The 15,970-nt window shown below is 50.4% G+C and overlaps 1 protein-coding gene across 5 annotated transcripts in view; it reads left to right on the top strand.

Annotated features, from left to right (window-relative positions):
- LOC116619720 (protein NLRC3) overlaps nucleotides 1-15,970 on the top strand; it is an 85,281-nt gene that overhangs the window by 62,784 nt on the left and 6,527 nt on the right. For 3 of the 5 annotated variants that reach the window (XM_048722916.1, XM_048722918.1, XM_048722917.1), the window contains exon 4: nucleotides 15,671-15,967. In XM_048722916.1, coding sequence (XP_048578873.1) covers nucleotides 15,671-15,967 — 297 coding nt within the window. Of the gene's footprint in view, nucleotides 1-11,721; nucleotides 11,787-12,052; nucleotides 12,200-13,578; nucleotides 13,735-14,131; nucleotides 15,011-15,670; nucleotides 15,968-15,970 lie in introns of those variants that run through there. The other 2 variants (XM_048722919.1, XM_048722920.1) reach the window with 2 other exon arrangements.

The raw sequence follows: 15,970 nt of genomic DNA, 5'->3' as shown, positions 1-15,970 counted from the left end.
AAACATGCGCAAGCTTCGCTCCAAGGCCGGCGATAAGGCGACCAGTAACGCCAAGGAGAACGCTCTAAGCGCCACCCACGGGGCGAGGTACACCATCCCGCTAGACCATTCTCTGCTGACGGACCACGGCGTGCTATACCCAAGGGCGCTCTCTGAGGCGCTGCTCTTCGAGATCACGTTCGCATCGGCTGACCAGGTAGTAGTCGGAACTGATGCCACCAAATTATCCTATGGCATCAAAAATCTAGAGCTGGAGTACGAAAGCCTGAGGGATGACAACCTCGCCCGGTCTGCAGCCGCCGCCTACCACAACGGCACAACGTTCTTCTACGAGCAAGTGAACCTTCACAAGACCTTCGTGATTAGCAAAGGGACGGACAGCATAATCAACGAGAGTGTCAACCTGCCGCGAAGGTCTATGAGTGGTCTGCTGCTCCTCTTCGTGGAGCCATACACGGCAGGGGCTCGCGACTCTGAGAAGTTCGTGTACCCCGACATCAAGAGCGTTCGCGTTACAATCGACGGCACGCCAAACAAAGTCTTCAGCCAGGGCCTGCGCCCCACGGATTTCTGGAGGGAGGCGAAAAGGCGGTTCGTCCGCCCCTCCCCGGGGGGGCACAGCGGAGCGCCCGCCGCCCCGGCAATCGGCCCCGAGTCGTTCTATGGCGATAACAAATTTGCTCTGTGGATCGACCTTCGAACGACGGACGACAGCGCCATCCATGGGGGTGGTCTCCGATTGGTCAATACCCGCGACGGCGTGCACCTCGAGATAAAACGCACGGCAGGCGGCTCGGGTAGCGTAAACTGTCACGTGTTTGTAGTGGCCGACGCCCAGATGAACCTTATGAACGGACAACTAGAGTCCATACAATACTGAGCACATACGCCGGAGCGGTATGGACCCGAAAAACGTTCCATTTAACGCTCTCATCGTGGGCCCGACGTCATGCGGGAAGACCCAATTCGTAGTGGAACGACTGTGCGGCCCTTTCCGGGGCAAGTTTGACTACATCGTACTCATGTGCCCCACCTTTGTCTACAACAAAACATACGACGGCTTCGGCGAGGGCGACAATCGTCTGTTTGTCATCGTACCTGAGGCGGGTCAGATCGACATACTGCTGAGGTTTGTCTCCACTCTCTTCGAAGGCACTAATACGCTAATCATACTCGACGACTGTGCGGCCTCGAAAGACGTAAAGAGGCGCTCTGACCAGCTCGTCAACTTGGCGTTCAGCGCGCGCCACGTGGGTATCAGCGTGTGGGTGATCACGCAGCAGCTCACTAGCATCACGAAGCCGTTCCGCGAGAACATCGCGGCCCTGGAGGTCTTCTATACCCCGAGCAAGGCGGACATGAAAGCTATCCTGCATGACTACGGCGCGGAGCTTTCAGAGGAGAAGATGAAAGAGTCCATGAAGGCCCTCAAGACGAAAAAGTTCTTGAAGTTAGAATTTTGCTTGCGTCACCCTTATACCATCGCCCTAGTCGAACGATGATGTGCGACGAATGCTTTGAGAGTTTTCTCGAGGGGGGGGGCAGCCTGCCGACCTCCCGGCCGTCGAGACGTTGGAATGCCCGACGCAAGCCGTCCCGGCTGCCGGTGAGCAAACCGAGATAGCAGACGCGAGGGAGAAACTCGCGATTCTCGTAGCCTCGGGGAAGTCGAGAGAGATGGTAGGCAAAGCCCTGACCCACGGCGACGTCAAACGCATGAGCGCCGAGGAGGTGAGGAAGTACGAGAGGCGATACGAGACCGCTCTAGCCAGCCGGACTACAGACGCCCTGGCAGACAGCTTTCTGAAGCTAACGACCAAGCTGGTAGGCATGGCGCTGCCGATAGACAGTGTGGCCGATCTTCACAACAACCTAGTGTCCGACTACATCATCAACAACGAGCTCCGCGCGCTTTGTGCGGAAGCCTAGCTCTACGCTGCGGCCGTTTGATGGCTTTAGCCGCCGGGGCGTTACACATAGCGCGTCATGTGGACTGTCGTGCCGACACCGGAACGGCAAGCGCTGACGCGCGGTGCCAACGCGAGGTAGCAGCCGCGGACAGTGTCGAGCCCTCCATCCCAGAGTAGACGCGCGTGTGCACACGCATTTGAAAGCTCGCCACTTCTCCTACCACAAGGTACCAAGTACTTGGTTCCAAGTAGTTGACACCGCGTGTTCGCACGTCGACGCAGATGGGGGAACCTCAAGGAAGTACCAGCGCCCAGCCTGACGAACAACTTGCTCAAGAACTTGCCCAAGAACCTGGCAAACAGCGTCAAGAATCTGCACGTACGCCAGTGGCTGCGCTCCCGGCAGCGGCGCGCGACGCGCGAATCACGAGCCCCGAACCGCCCGCGACCCGACCTCACCCTGGACGAGTCGAAGCCGGAAGGCGCTTGGCAAAGTGGAACCGAATCAACAGAGCGAAGAAAGAGGTGCTTCGTGTCGCCGCTGCGCAGCAGCTGCCGGTAACCCCGGGGCCGAGCGAGCCGCAGCCGGGGCGGCGCTTGCGCGCCGACGATGCGGCAAGCGCTGGCATGCCTTCGGCACACACACCTGCCCCGGAGAGCAACTCTGCCTGGTCGGCCAGCTCGACCATCGTGCTCGTTGGTCTTCTAGTGTCGATCGGCCTCTACACACGTAGGCGGGAGCTAGCTGCCGCGTTCACGCGCACACCAGCTGGTGGCCCCGGGGCCGAGCGAGCTGCCGATCCGCACTCAGCGGCCGACGGCGGGGCTCCGCCCACAAGGCCACCGCCCGGACGGGCACCAAGGAGCGCGCTCCGGCGACAGCGCTTCGCGCTCCCGGGTCTCGGCTGCTATCCATGGAGTAAGCAGACATTTAGACACGAGAGTGCACTCCACCCATATCCGCACGATGTCGACGACGCAGCAGAGCAAGATTACAAAGACCATCACCGACGCCGCAGTCATAACCGGCCTCGTCGCCGGTATCGGCTGGGTTGGGCGCAAGGTCTTACGCGAGGACTTCACCAAAGATCCTTCCGCGAACGCCATGAACTACGCAAAAATGACTGCCGCCGTCGCAGGTGCTGTCGCTTTGAAGGGTTACCTCGAGGACCAGAAGATCCTGCCCATGTAGTGTACTGTGGTACATGCAGGCCGTGTATTAAACTCGTGCGCGCCTTGCGCATACACACAGCACGTGGAGTGCGCTTCGCATAAACATGGCCTCTGTCGCGATTTTGATTGGCGGCGCCGTCCTGAACGCGACTGCATTCGTTGGTGGCAACTACCTCGCAAAGTTCCTGTCGAACGATGAGAGCCCCGCCTTAGCCGAGAAGGAGAGGCACGACAAGGCCCTAGAGAAATACCAACAAGACTATGGACGCTACCAACAGCGGCGACAAAAAATCCTCGATTGGCAAGCTCAAAGTCGCGAGAGAGGGTCCCTCGCAAAGCAGAACTTCACCGACACCGACTACGCGCTCAAACTCTGCAACCAGACCTCCCTGGAGTCGATGCGGGCCCCCGAGCTGTCCGACTACTACGTACCCAGCAAAACGCAGAAGAACGCCGAGTTGGCGTACATAGGCGCCGGCGCTCTCGCCATCGGCTACGCAGCTAGCCGCTTGCTGTGATGCAGCTGCCATCGAAACGCGTATACGTGCGTATGCGTCTAGGCGGCCTTTTTCCATGCTGCGCGTATACGTACGCCGAAGGCTGAGCAGACGGCATCCGCCTGTTGGAGACTGATTCCCCCGTCGCGATACGCACGTAATGGCCCGCCGGAACGGCAAGCGCATGTCCGACGAAGAGCTCGATGCGTTCCTTCGTCCTATATACTACGCCAGAGGTGGTTTCCAGGGAGTGACCGCCCTGCATGCCAAACTTCCCAAGGGCTCAGCCTCCATAGATCGAGTGCGCAAGTGGGTGGGCTCGCAGCCCGTCGGGGGCTACACACAGACACCCCCTCCTCCGACTACCTACGCCCACTTCTCGGGGCAGATACCAAACCGTATCCACCAGTCGGACCTGCTGTTCTTACCAACCGACCGCGGGTACAAGTATGCCCTGACTGTCGTTGACGTTGCTTCACGGTATAAAGCCGCCCGCCCACTGAGGACTAAGAGCGCGGCCGTCGTCTCCCGCGAACTCGCTGGTATCTATGAAGAGGGACCTCTCACATGGCCTAAAGTCCTCATGGTTGATGACGGCACGGAGTTCAAGGGCGCTACCACGAAGCTCCTAACAGACCGCGGGGTGGAGGTCCGACGGGCTGAGCCAGGGCACCACAGGAGCCAAGCTTTCGCCGAGTCTTTCCATCGCTGGCTGGCGCAGCGCCTATTTCGTGCGCAGTACTCGAAGGAGCTTGCGTCCGGCAAGACAAACCGCGAGTGGGTTACTACTCTGCCAATCGTCATCTCGGACATGAACGCAACGAAGACTCGCATGACTGGCCTTGCGCCTGAGGACGCAATTAAGCTGAGGCGCGTGCCTCTCAAAGCCGAAAAGCCTCCCCTAGAGGTCCCCTTGGAGGTCGGGACGGGGGTGTACATCGCCGTAAACGAGGAAGACCTTCAGGACAAGGGCCGACGGCGAGGGACGGACCCGTGGTGGACAAGCAAGGCATACCCGATACTAAAGAGGGTCATGGAGCCCGGACAGCCTGTGTTGTATTACACGGCGTACTCTAAGCACGGCTTCACGCGATCGCAGTTGCGTAGCGCGACGCTAGCGTGATCAGCGCTTGTGCCTTCTGTTGCAGCTAAGGCACGCGAGTCTGACATTCCACTTGTAGTGACCCTGACTGTCGTCCAGCCGGTCGATGCTGAAGCATTGGGGATGACTCTTGGTGTACCCCTGAAGCAGAAGCTGAGTGCCACAGACCGTGCACTTCTTTTCCGCGTCAGCAATCATGCCGAGTACGTGGTCTACCGTCAGAACGTGCTGCGATCCAGTGTACTTTGTGCGACCCTTTTGCCTGTCGTCTATAGCGTATCGCTTGATTCGCGCTATAATGAGCTCTTCACTGGGCGTAGCCTGCAGTCCTGTGGGAACCAAGGCACCTGGGGTGTCATCGGGGGGGATCACGCGGACTATCTGTTCGGCGAGCCGCACGCGGGAGATGCCGGTGTACACAGCATTCGTGATCCAGCCCTCTAAGCTGTGGTCTATGATAAACAGACGTCTTGGGTTCTGGACGGTCTTGCCCTGCACCCGGTGGACTGTCCCCCAACCCGCGTATTTCCACTCGAGGGGAAGCCCGTTAAGGACCACGCCGAGAGGGACCTCGACTACCGTGCCTTTGTACGCGTCGACCTTCTCGCCCCTTTTGCCTGGCACGGGCACCGGCCGTCCTTGTTTGCGATAACGATGCGCGACGCTAGGATCGGGGTCAAAGCGGATGGTTGCTGGCAGTCGGGGGTAGTTTTTCCTGTGGTGCTCGACCAATCGCTGCTGGACAAGGGCCCCCATCTTGTTGGTCGAGCACACCCACATATCGCTTGGGTGGGCCCGCTCGATCGCCGCGTCGAACGCCACCCCATCCCACTCCTCTCGAAACACCTCAAGCTGTTGGGAGTCTGGCTGACACCAAATCCGGCCCTTTATGTCGTGGAGCCTGGAGGAGGGGGCGGCAGAGCCGCAGTCGCATGTACTGTACGGATTTCCGCAGTCTTCACACAGGCAGCGGTAGTCGGACTCGAACCAGCGGATGTTCCCTTGTGCCCACTCCTTGAGCATATCGTGAGGCCCCTCTTTATCTCCCCATGGCGGGACCTGTCCATAGTCGCCACAACACACTACCTGACACGGCCGCGTGGCGAGGTACCCTAGGATGGCGCGTAGCACTTTAGTCTGCACCTTACAGCACTCGTCGATGATGATCACTTCTGCGAGACGGTCGAGTTTGTGCCCCAGCTCGGAAGGTCTCCACTCCTCTATTGGCTTCTCCGCTGGTATGCAGAGGTAGTGGTGGTAGGTTTGAGCCTTCACCGCGAGGCGCGGGTTGTTGCGATGGTCGTGGGCGAGGTCGTTCTCGGGGGTGAGCACCACAGCGTTACGGCCGCGGAACATGCTCACTGCCCACTCGGTCTTCCCCGATCCTCCCTGGCCGGCTAGATACATCCTTGCAGAGGTCGCGGCCACTAGATCACACGGCAGACTCGGCGCAGTGCTCGGCTCCCTAGCCAAACACCCCGACCTCTTCGGACCCCAAGCCGCCTCGGGTCGCCACTCGTACCCAGGCCTCTTGTGGCGCCACTCTCCGTACCTCGGGTTTCGCTCCACGAGCTTCACACCGCTGGGCACCGCCTTTGCGTATATGGCATCTGTGCACACACGGAGGACGTCTTCGCGAGGGAACCGCCTCAACATGCGTCGCAACGCTATGTTTGTGTACGCCAAGACGAAGGCCCTGACGTGGTACCATTGTGAGCGCCGGACTCCGTCTTTGTATTGGATCAGATGAACCTCGTCGGCATGCTCGAAGTTGAGTAAGAGGTCGGTACCCGCAAGGAGGTTTGTCAGATACGCGGCTTCTTCACGGTCGCGGACTACGATCGAGGACTCGTCGCCATGGCGAGCGCACTTGCCTACGAAGCGCACAGCGAGATCTCGACCCTGCGAGTCTTCGCCGCCGGGGCCGGAGTGGGGGAACTTGATGGAGTCCTTTTTTCCGACGCTGTACAACACCTCCCTCGCCGCGGCCATGGCGAGGTCACCCGAGTCTAGCAGGTCCTTGAGCTCTGGCGTGGTGATCCAGCCCTCGTTTTGTTCCAAGTGCTGCCCTACCCTCCCGGAAGTGTAGGGGTGGCATGCCTCGGAGAACCCCCACTCGGTCAACTGAATGGCCCCGGTCAGTTGAAGAACCTCGCTCAATGGCCGTCCCGCAACATCCGCGATACGATACACGTTCGTAGGGAAGCCGTATTTCCGTACCAGATCAATGGCGTCCGAGGCGCCGCCGAAGACACTGTCCTCGCACCCTAGGTACGCCGCACGCATGTCGATATGCTCATGGGGCCGCGCCCCTAAGTTTTCCCTGCTATTCCACACCTTGGACTCAACCTGCGCCGCTCGCCAGACGTCCCTGTATTTAAGGGGCGTTGGCCTGATGTTTTCTCTTCGGGTCCACTTCTTGAAGCGATACCCTATTGCGCCACCCATCGAGTGCGTAGCTTCGATGTACTCTTGGTAGGCTGGGTGATCATCAGGGAGCCATTGAGGATCATGTCCAGTCTCGTCTGCAAACGCCCTGTCGATAGCCCATCCGTCTTGTCCCGATCGGTACAGTTTGCCTTCGTGCGTGACTATAACACGCCCACACAGCCAGACCCTCGTGCTTCTGGGGATCGCCCTGCTTATGAAGCGGATGAGCAACTCTCGCACCTTCGCCTCGTGAGTTTTTGCGGCGGCACTGGTAGCGCGAGGCGCTGCCTCTCCCTGACATAGCGAACGGAGCTCCCTCTCAGCCTCGGAGTCTAGGCCGTGGACGCTCGCGATCGCAGGTGGTTCAGTCGGAAGCTCCGCCCAGGCGTGGTTATTGTGGCAAGGGATGCGGATTTGTGTGTACCCCCTCTCGTACTTCCCCGAGTCCCACAGGACATTGCCCAGGGCGTCCACGGCTACCAGCTTTATCTTGAGCTTTCCTTCCATCTCAAAGAGGTCTTCTTTGGTGCACCCCGTGGTGGCCAGCTTCTTGTCAAATCGCTCGAGGATCTTGCCTCGTGTCTTGGTTAAACCAAGGGAGCGCGAGGTGCCGCGATTCCTCAAGAAGTCGGCAACATAGCTCACAACACAGTTGGCGAAGACGTCACCCCCCTCTCGCACAAACATTGGCCCAGGCTCACCATTTTGCTCAGGTAAAGGGCGAAGCTCGTATCTCACGTAGACGAGGTACTCTCGCCCCTTCTCCCAAATACCCGCATCGATACCTTCCAGGGCACCGACTGCGATTTGGCCCCCCCTTTTGACTAACAACCCACCGATCTTGTGCTCCGAGCGCCCTTCCTCCTCTGTGATTGGCGCCAATGGCTCTGCGGGGGCCTTACCAACGACCGTGAAGAGTCTGTAACGCCGGTCGGGGTCTACCATCTCGAGCACCAGCGGAAGCACTGCGTTCGCACGCAGGGACTCTCGCTCGTGCGAGACCCACCACACCGAGCCGTCGTCATTAATATCAGGCCCCCGCACAACCGGCTTTAGAGCAATCACACCTGTCCCACCAAGATCTCGCATCTCCTGGTAAACACTGGCGCTTATGTCTCGGCCCCGTAGAGTGGCATCCACGCTTGGGAACCGAAGATGGGCGCCGCCGACGAAGAGAGAGTAGTACGTCTCGGGGTCTAAGCTCTCCGGGCCCTTCTGCTGCCGGGACGGCAACAGAGGGTCGAACTCGCGCCGGACCTCCTCCGTCCACACTCTCTCCGGTACGAGCGGCTTAAGCAGCCTGTGTTTGACATCGTCGGGGATGTCCTCGTCCAGGATGTTTTGCACCAGCCCTGCCAGTACGGCGGGCGCCTCTTTGCCGCGCATGCTGTCGAGAATCTCCCCTATGTAGGCGTCCATGTTCGGGCACACCACGAGCCACCCCAGTCTCTAACTGAGAGTTGGGGCATACCCCGCGCCACCCAATCTCTAATTGACCGCACCGCGGGCTGCGATGTCAGATAAGACGGATGCGAACAACTTCCGAGCACGCCTCTCGATGCCGCGCATCCTCTGCCCCTCACGATTCGCTCCGCAGGCGCGACACAGCCGCGTCTCCGACTGAGTCCCTATGCCGCAGCCCCTGCACGGCACGGGGAGGGGGCTGCCCTTACGGAGCCTTTGGAGGTGCACCTTGCAGTAGGTGTCCAAGCACCTCCGGCCGCACGTGTTTGCGCGGCCGATCCTTAGCCACCCGCAGTAATCTTTTCCGCGTCCCATCCTTCGAACGCTCGGTATACCACAGGACATACGAATGTCTAATTGAAAACCCAACGCCTAATTAATTATTCATGAACGCGAAGCACCGCAGCCCGATTGGTTATTCGTGTTCGCGAAACACCTGCCCCCTAATTGATTATTCGTGTTCGCGAAATCTATTTTGCCTACATTAACTTCGCCGAATGTTAGACTCAAACTACCCAGCCCGACAGTCGACGTAGTCGGCCAGATGGCCGCCGACGGACTCCCGGCGAAACACCGGCCCTAATTGATTATTCGCGTTCGCGAAATCTATTTTGCTTACATTAACTTTTGCCGATTGTTTATGCAGGCGAAACAACCGCCCGCATTCCACACATTCCACACATTCCACACATTCCATAGACTGAACCCGCCCAGTCCCCCCCTGTAACTGTAAAGTTAATATATAATAAGTATATATAGTATATATAAGTTATTTGTAGTTATGATAATGTTAAAAAAGTTGCTGTATCTTCGAGAAGCCTAAATACACAGAATATAAAGACAGGAAAGGTCTTCTTTAGCAATAAATAACAGGATGATACTTGTCAGCCTTTATTAAATATCTCAACGCAGTCAGTATAGAGAGAAAGAAGGATATCAAAGGATGTTGTTATGCTTTGTTTGATTTAGACCACGAATTCTCAAAGCAAACTCTTTAAACAAATGTATAAATCGAACAAGCTAAGTGACATTGAAACAGTAACTAGACTACTACGTATTTCTGTCGTTAAATTCTTACTCACCGTGAGGAAATGTATGCCTGAATTTATAGAACGCGTAAGTATTTACGAATTTAACATTTTTATGGGGATTGCCAGTGGAATGAAAACCACTCAAGTGCACTCCAAAATTATAAGCCAATCGGAATTCAAGTAGATGGTATTTAAGCCAATCAAAACATTGATAGATGACTTTGATATGACATCTTGACTGCAAACTGGTACGGTGTTTTAGCTTGAGCGATTGGTTTTGGAAAAAAACACAAATAAACGAGCATTATAAAAACACAACAATAAAAGAAAAATAACTCTGACATTCTCAATACAAACCGTCGTTCAAAACTCACCTTGGCAGTGTTTTTCGTCGCTTTCTGTTTGTCACTTGTGTGGTTGTGTTCGCTTTTTGTTGTAAACTGTGAACTTGTCGACTTTTTGCTAGCAAGAAACTCGTCGACACAAGTGAATTATTATTATAGCTGAAAACATACATAGATCCAAGGCCCTTTCTTCTCAGGATCTCATTATAGATCTCCATAGATATAGACGTGAAGGAATGTTATTAGAATGGTAGTCTAGAGCCTCTAAGTAGTCCTCTTTTTGCTGCTGCAACGGACGGGATTCACGAACACTCGGGTAGATTTTACTATCGGCTCGTACTACAGACAAAACGGTTCCTCAAAGATTTCATCCCATTTGGATCCGCATATTTTCTCATTAAATACTATTTTCAATCTGCCTTTATTGCTGTGATTATACGAACTTTGATGGCGGTAAAAAATAAAAAAAACGTAAAAACGTAAGACCGAAGGGGCCTGGGAGTTGCACGATTGACTGGATGGATGGATTGTGACACCACAGGATACCCGGGCGATGACCACAAAACCAAGTCGCATAGCTATACCATATTTCTATACCTATGGAGCTCCGCTATAATAAAAACACGATTCAATGTCTATGACACTAACTTTTGCAATAAACCGAATGCGAAAACATCGCCGAAAAGATATTCTTGAGAATTGCTCTCTCATCCCATTTGTGAAAAAAAAAAAATAAAAACATTTTTGTAATATGAAATGTTACGAAAATATAATGTGTAATATAATATTAAAACTGCTAGGAGAAGACGTCACAGCGTGTCATGAGCAACAGTTACGCAAATCGACTGCGTCTCGTTACGTATTTTTTCGTTCATGACACATTGTGACGATATTTGGACATCTATAAGAAGACAGACGCACAAAAAATAAGATCTATATTGTCAAATACAATATATGTAATGATTCTCATCATAGAAACATTTTCATATGCAATTTTCCAAAATGCAAGGCGCAAATCAGGTGTTGATTATTTCCTCTCATAAAATAAAGCATTTCTAAAAAAAATGTTTTTAACAGGCAGGAAATTTTTTAATTTTTAAAATTTAAAAATGCTATTTTGAGGTTCCTGCCTAATTCAGTTAATAATTTTGCGTTTACTTGGACGTTTGAGGTTCTTTGTTTAATCAGTGCTGCATCAATATTCTGTATGTTTCAGCTTAAAATTCTTATTTTTCTGTAAATTTTCATTTGTTTCGAAAAGGGTGGTGGGATGACTATTAAAGGAAAAACTGAGATTTGCCCGATGGGTATGAAGAACTGTGCATACGATGCCTTTGTAGCGATTGTGCTTGAGCGGTATTTCTATTGACTCTGGTTGTGTGCCGTAAATATTAAAATCTGTTCAAGAGAAATACGGTACAGCGCGAGATTTAAAAGCATGCCGGCAAGCTTCTAGGCAATATTTCCCTTGTCACGCGATCTTTCTTTTTTTACGCAATCTTTCTCTTGTCACGTAAAAATCAGAATGCGAGCTATTCAAGAGAGTGTTCGTAAGTACGTCAATTATTACAAACCGCGTTGGAACAAACCTTTCTCGAACCTCCTGTCAGAACTCGAACCAAGATATATAAATTTCATCGGAATTTGCATTATGTATTTACAGTATTTTTTTATTAATCCAAATTGACCTTCGGTAAACGTGCCATGGTCCGTTTATTGGTCGGGAGGACTGGGCACTAATGACGTAATGTCCTAGATTTATGCAAATTGTGTGTCTCCGCGCAGAGAACTTACATTGCTGAGGAAACAAGAACAACTTCAGCGACATTTAACAGGTAATTATTGCTTTTATTGTTGAGTTATTTCACGTTAGGTTAAGTGTCAGTTGTATACTCTTCTTGTAAGTGTTTTTTGTCGTGTTTTTGGCAGACTACGAGTCTGATACGGCCAAATATCAAACTTCTGCTTTGTTCAAATGTGTACTTTGAATTTAGTCTTCTGTACTTTGGTCTGAACTGATCTAGAAATCCTCGATATTAATCTGTCCATTTTGTTGTTGTGGTATATTTTTTGAAAAGCGATCTAATTGGTCTTAACCTAGATTTGTGCACAATAAGAGGCGCACAGTGATCGAGAGATCTTGTCGTGGCGATATTGCAAGCAAGCACAAACAGCCAAAACGTTTGAACGGTTAGCGCTTTCGATTTATTTGCAACGCGAATGAAGATCAAACCTCGTTATTTTCCAGGTAATTATGCGTGAATGGTACAACTATTCCACGTCTAGCAAAGTCTTAGTTACATACTCTTTAGTCGTGTGTGGGTACGTTCTTCGTATCTTGACAGGCTCACTTAGTGTGAATAATCATAGTGAGATCCATACCCGTCAACTATCCCGCATTAGGCGGGAGGCTCCAGATTCTGGAGCTGGGAGTAGTTTATCGCTATCTGTGGTATCCTTCGTAGACTTGTAACTTTCACCTTGTTAGATCAAAACATTTGCTAGGGGTTTTAGTCTGAAATTTTTATTTTTGAAATTTGCAATTCAAAAAAAAGCAATGAAGCAAAAATAAATGAATAAGACCAACCCTGATAACATGAAATTTTTCGTAGTTTTAGTGAATTTTGTCGCAGTTTTTCGTACAGGCATTGCCTAATCTCTCTCTGTGTTTCCTAACAAGATATATTCTTGAAATTTCTCTTTTCCTTAATTATTGTTGATTATAAATTCTTATGTATTCTGCATGTTTATAATAGCTCTTGTTATCTCTAGTGTAACATCGAAGGTGTTTAGCATAAATCAGATAGATATTCTTCTAAGAGCGCCAGTCTAGCAAACCTTAGTTTACCTCACTTTATCATTTTGTGCAAACAAGCACGCAAAACGATTGTTGTGCAACAGCAATAACTACACTTTTTTATTTTCTTTGTTTGAAGTTTTCTTTGTTTTGAAGTTAGAGTCTGCCCTGAAGAAGTCTTATTAAAGACGAAAATTTGGCAGAGTCGATTTCCAGTTTTTGGTGTATTCCTTTTTTATAAAGGTTGCACCCGCGAATCAATGTATCGTAACCCACAGTGGTTCATGGGTAACGTATACAGGTCTGAATCCTGGTTTTTGTTAACGTTTAGAGGTACATAAACAAGATTCCTAAAGCTTTCTAATCCTGTGTTTATATATTTCTATAAACCCAAGCTATCAACCTTAAACAAGCGTAATGATGTCTTTGTGCCGCCACAGGAAGAAAGCCTTGTTACGCAACAGCTGAACTATTCAATTTCATAGCAACCTAGCCATTCAAATTTTTGCGCCCTATTTTTATGTAAATTTTGTATATAGATAGTATATAAGTGATGGTAGTAATATATTTTTAATAAATCTCCTGATGAGTGGGTAACCCCGAAACAGGCTTGTAGATATGAAACGGTTTTTCCGGTGTTTTTTTTTTATATATATGTATATATATTTTGTGCGTTAAAACAAAGCGTTTACATTAGAGGTACATGTTGGTTAACATAGCGTTTACATAAGAGGAAGATTTCTGTTTAACATAGCCGTACAAGTATATTGTGTTTAAGATAGCGTTTACATTACAGCTACATCATGTTTAATACAGCGTTTACATTACAGATACATTGTGCTTTCACTATCTAAGATCTGGGGCACTGCTAGACATTAGGTGACGCCACGCCCTTAATACGTCCACGTCAAATGCAGTAGTCAATTGAATCAGCGGAGTCAACAATTCATCATGTGAGGGAAGATCGTTTTTGCGGCTTTTTGAAGGTAATAGTACTGTCAATAAAAACAGCAACAACAGCAACGTTATTTATACTCATAATGAGAACGACAGAGCTTGAATGCAATTGAAACCAAGTATTATGAATATAAACTAATTTAAATGTATTTGTATTTTTTCTTTTTTATACTTTTTTATCATTTTCATCATTTTTTATTAAAGAATCTATTAACCTTTGGTAAGAAAATTCGCGAGATTGAAGATTTCAGAGAGTTTGGCTTGGAAATACCCCTGGGTTTCCTTAGACGGCGGCTCAAAATGCGGAGATTTCAAATCGCACAACATGAAAATTACTATTAGATAATTAATCAGTCTGGTCACACATCTGATAATGTGAAGTATTTTGATATTTTATTAACCATTACCCAAACCTCCTTCTTGCAGCCGTCGCTCTGATGACAGGCAGGTTCCCAATCAATAAAGAATCGGAGAACTTCTCAAGACTCTCGCGTCTTCTCATTGATGGCGGGACAGAAGCGCTTAGAATCGTGTTCAATCGGCTCCACCCTTCCCTTAGCGCTTCCTTGAGTCACCACCGAAGAACACTGTATGGCTTATGGAAACCTCCAAGAGGCAAAAAGAAGATACTCACTGACAAGCAGTGGTATAAACTATACCCACCCACTGGATCACCAAGCCTACAGGATTTTGACATCACTCTTCTTTTTGTCCTCTTGAGGAGCATTTGTCCCTCCCTGTCGCCTCCTGCTACAGGGTGGGATACATTGCCGAACACGACCGATAACTCTCTTGAAGCCAACCTTGTTAGAATCAAGTTCTACAGGAATGAGCTATATGGGCATGTCAATGCTGCAGCTTTTGATGATGCGGAGTTTGGAGACTACTGGAAAAAGATATCTCTTGCTCTCGTCACTCTTGGCATCAGTGCAGATGAAATAGACGATCTTAAGACACGCCCATCAGGAGCTACCGACTATGTAGCATTACTTGAAGAATTTCGGGAGGCAGATGTCAACTTGCTCCGAGAAACACGAGACGTGGGGAATGTTGTTAGCAAGGAAATCAAGGATTCAAAGAAGAGTATCAGCAAGGAGATCCAGGATTCAGTGAAGAGTGTCAGCAAGAAGATTCAGAATTCAGAGAAAAGTGTAAGAGATGATGTCCACGGTGTGAGCAAGCAAGTCAACGATGTGAGTCAAACTTTTCACCAGGAATTCAAAGAAATGCACCAAAAGCTTGATGATGTGACGAATAAATACCCGGATCTGGCTGAAAGGGCCGAGCTCGCAAAACAGGAGAAAGGTATGTGGTCATCTAGAAATGACGCGCTGAGCAGGACGATCCTGCAAAAGTACAGACAATGCAGTTGATGCTGTATCCAGTTGTTCGTATTCTACTTCTATCATAACTGTTTGCATAGAAGTTCACTGGAAAGTGGTCATTCTTGCGCATCGTATTGTATTTTCCAGCGCTGGGGGGGGGGGGGGGGGGGGCATCAATGTCCGTGTCTTCTTCAATTTTTCAAGGGAATAGCAGTGAGGAGAAGGATAACACAAAAATAATTATATTACAATGTAAAGAAAATCATTATTATACATGTTACATTGCAAGGTTGCAATGATTATCATAAATGTTGTGGGCTGCGTACTACAAAGTTATCACAGGTACCTGTATTCGCATTTAACTGAAGGAGGATAATGGAGCTTCATCAGTCATCCCTTTCGACCGACCCCCCCTTCCCCCGCACCATCACAAACCCCTCCCCCCCACTGCGCACATGCATATTCTACCAAAGACCAAAATTTTGCAAAAAGCTAGTCATACTTCCAGTCGCAGCATGGAGACAAAGCAGAAGTGATAAACATTTTTCTTATGCCAAATTAACGTAGTTACGTTATTTGTCTCTATAACATATATTTCAAATTTCCTTGCCATATCATTATGTACGTTTACTTTCTTCAGTGGTAAATAGGTGGAGGAGCTGTCTTATAGAAGAGTACACATCTGGAGATACCTCGCAAATCACCCCGCTGCCCTGGCTTGAGTTCGAACCTCATTTTTCTCTCGAAAAAATGTACAAAGAGCCTGACGTTACTGCTAAAGACGGCTCAAAGGTGGAAATGGGGAATTTGTTTGAGTCAGGGCCAAGAAGGAAAACCCGCAGAGTCCTCCTTGAAGGGAACCCTGGAGTTGGAAAAACGTCGTTCTGTAAGAAGCTCGTCAACTCCTGGGCACTTCTCCAGAACTCAGAACCATGCGGTA

Source organism: Nematostella vectensis, chromosome 15, assembly GCF_932526225.1.
Source record: "Nematostella vectensis chromosome 15, jaNemVect1.1, whole genome shotgun sequence".
Lineage (NCBI taxonomy): Eukaryota > Metazoa > Cnidaria > Anthozoa > Actiniaria > Edwardsiidae > Nematostella > Nematostella vectensis.
This window is presented reverse-complemented; position numbering and strand designations above follow the sequence as displayed.